Here is a 2,978-nt window from a genome sequence, read left to right as displayed (position 1 = left end):
AGATCAAGTTAGTGAGTAGCCACACCAAACTAATCTTTTTAGCTAATTTTTAGCCCAAATCACTCATCATCATTAGTAAGACTTTCATCCAGCTGCACTTTCAAAAATAGCACACAATTTACTCACAAAGCTATCTTAACTATCAAAACTGAAATTAACTTCCTAAGATAATATTTACAATCTACTTTTAATATAGTAGTGAATCAAAAGGATATAAAGTGTTGGGTTGCCTCCCAACCAGCGCTTATTTATTGTCACTAGCTTGACGTTCTTCCTTTTTTAGTTGAGGTGGTAGCTCACTCTTCTTTTATCCAATGAGTCCCCTAGGTAATGCTTGAGTCTATGTCCATTTGTAGTGAAGGTTCTCTGTGTTTTGTCCTCCATGAGCTCCACTTGACCATAGGGGTACACTTTGATGATGGTGAAGGGTCTAGACCATCTAGACTTAAGCTTTCCAGGGAAGAACCTAAGTCTAGAATTGTACAATAACACCTTTTGTCCTTCAGTGAACTCCCTATTTGCTATCTTTTGATCATGCCATCTTTTTGTGTTCTCTTTGTAGATCTTTGAATTTTCATATGCTTGGTTCCTAAATTCTTCCAGCTCGTTGAGTTGCCTCAGCCTCTTTTCTCCAGCAGCTTGCTCATCAAAATTCATTAGTTTTAGAGCCCATAAGGCTCTGTGCTCCAGTTCAACTGGCAAGTGGCAAGCCTTGCCAAATACTAGTTGGTATGGTGACATCCCAATGGTGGTCTTGAAGGCTGTCCTGTAGGCCCATAGAGCATCGTCTAGCTTCTTAGACCAGTCCTTCTTTGAGCTTCCAACAGTTATTTTCGAGAATCCTTTTTAGCTCCCCGTTGGAAATCTCTGCTTGCCCGTTGGTCTGCGGATGATAAGGGGTTGCCACCTTGTGTTTGACTCCATATCTGAGAAGGAGTGCTTCCAGTTATTTATTGCAGAAATGTGTCCCTCCATCACTAATGAGTGCTCTGGAAACTCTGAACCTGTTGAAAATGTTCTTTCTTAAGAAGCTCATTACAACAATGTTGTCATTTGTGGTGGTGGCAATAGCCTCCACCATTTTGACATATAATCTACATTCACAAGTATATAACTATTTGAGTAAGAGGATGGGAAAGGCCCCATGAAGTCAATCCCCCATACATCGAATAGTTCTAGCTCCATTATAAATCTCTGTGGCATCTCGTTGTTCCTGGGTAAATTGCCAGCCCTCTGGCATTCATCACACCTTGACACCAAGTCCTTTGCATCCTTGAAAATGCTTGGCCAATAGAATCCACATTAGAGCACCTTGGCTGCTATTCTTTCTCCACTAAAGTGGCCTCCATATGCAGATCCATGACATTGCCAAAGCACCTCTTGTCCTTCTCCATGGGATATGCACCTCCTCAAGATCCCATCAGCACATTTTTTGAACATGTATGGCTTATTCCAGATATATTATTTGGCATCTTTGATGAGCTTTCTCTTCATATGTTTGTTGATGTTGGTTGGTAGTTCCCCAATGTCTTTGAAATTGGCTATGTCAGCAAGCCAAGGGGTCTCTTGTATCATCATCAATTGCTCATCCGGGATGCTTTCATTCACTACAAGATGGTGTGCTCCTTCTTCCTCTTATAGGATCCTTGAGAGGTGGTCAGCAACTTTGTTCTCTGCTCCACTCCTATCTTTAATTTCGATGTCAAACTCTTGGAGTAGCAGGATCCATCTTATTAGCCTTGGCTTGGATTCTTATTTTGTAAGCAAGTATTTGAGTGCTGCATGATCAGTGAATACAATTACTTTAGAACCAATGAGATATGATCTAAATTTATCAAAAGCAAAGACAATGGTAAGTAATTCATTCTCTGTAGTGGTGTAGTTCTTTTGATTTTTCATTAAGGACCTTACTGGCATAATAAATGACATGCACCAATTTAACCTTCCTCTGTCCTAAAATAGCACCCACAGCAAAATCTGATGCATCACACATTAAATCAAAGGGTAGATCCCAACATGGTAGTGCTATGATAGGTGTAGAGGAAAATTTGTTCTTAAGCTCCTAAAAGGCCAACATGCATTCATTATCAAAAACAAAAGGCACATTAGAGAAAAGTAGGTTGCTCAATGGCTTGGCAACCTTAGAGAAGTCTCTAATAAACCTCCTATAAAAACCAACGTGTCCCAAAAAGCTTATGAATGCTTTGACATTGCAAAGTGGAGGTTTTATGACCAAGGACCACTCCTTCTGTAACCATGAAATGGCATTTTTCCCAATTTAAAACAAGGTTGGTCTCTTGGCATCTCTTTAGCACCAGGGCTAAGTGATGCAAGCAATCAGAATATGTGTTACCAAATACAGAGAAGTCATCCATAAACACCTCGATGAACCTCACAATCATGTCAAAAAATATGGAGAGCATGCACCTTTGGAATGTTGCAGGTGCATTGCACAGTCCAAAGGGCATCCTCCTGTAAGCAAAAACACCATATGGACAAGTAAATGAAGTTTTCTCCTGGTCATTTGAGTCTACAACTATTTGGTTGTAACCCGAATAACCGTCAAGAAAGTAGTAGTATTCATGTCCAGCCAGCCTCTCGAGCATTTGGTCCATGAATGGTAGGGGGAAGTGGTCCTTTCTGGTGGCTTCATTGAGCTTCCTGTAGTCAATGCACATGTGTCAACCGATCATTGTTCTTGTTGGTATTAGCTCATTCTTCTCATTTGGTACAACAGTGATTCCTCCTTTCTTTGGAACTACTTGTACCGGGCTCACCCAAGGGCTGTCTGAGATGGGGTAGATCACCCAAGCTTGCCATAACTTCAACACTTCCTTCTGGACTACCTCATTCATGGTTGGATTCAACCTTCTTTGTTGTTGCCTTGAGGGCTTGGCACCCTTCTCAAGTAGCATCTTGTGCATACACATTGAAGGGCTGATCCCTTTTAGGTCTGTGAGTATCCAACCTATAGCATC

At 41.1% G+C, this 2,978-nt stretch overlaps 1 protein-coding gene across 1 annotated transcript; it reads right to left on the bottom strand.

The window, feature by feature from the left end:
- Positions 1-279: 279 nt before the first annotated feature.
- Positions 280-2,678, bottom strand: LOC107493344 (uncharacterized). Its single transcript, XM_016114441.1, has 3 exons — positions 2,428-2,678; positions 1,005-1,094; positions 280-766 (listed from the first exon to the last, which is right to left on the bottom strand). The coding sequence occupies exons 1-3, from the start codon at positions 2,676-2,678 to the stop codon at positions 280-282; spliced, it is 828 nt and encodes a 275-aa protein (XP_015969927.1).
- Positions 2,679-2,978: the final 300 nt, after the last annotated feature.

Source organism: Arachis duranensis, chromosome 6 (assembly GCF_000817695.3).
Source record: "Arachis duranensis cultivar V14167 chromosome 6, aradu.V14167.gnm2.J7QH, whole genome shotgun sequence".
Classification (NCBI taxonomy): domain Eukaryota; kingdom Viridiplantae; phylum Streptophyta; class Magnoliopsida; order Fabales; family Fabaceae; genus Arachis; species Arachis duranensis.
The sequence above is the reverse complement of the archived record's forward strand: the minus strand, read 5'-3'. Positions and strand labels throughout refer to the sequence as shown.

Bases quoted from the DNA above. Each gene is read 5' to 3' on its own strand.
- LOC107493344 (XM_016114441.1), bottom strand. From the start codon at position 2,678: ATGTGCATTGACTACAGGAAGCTCAATGAAGCCACCAGAAAGGACCAC. The intron at 1,095-2,427 runs GTGCATGCTCTC...TTGTGAATGTAG, and splicing joins GCACCTGCAACATTCCAAAG to ATTATATGTCAAAATGGTGG. The intron at 767-1,004 runs GTTCAGAGTTTC...ATGGGCCTACAG, and splicing joins AGAAAGAACATTTTCAACAG to GACAGCCTTCAAGACCACCA.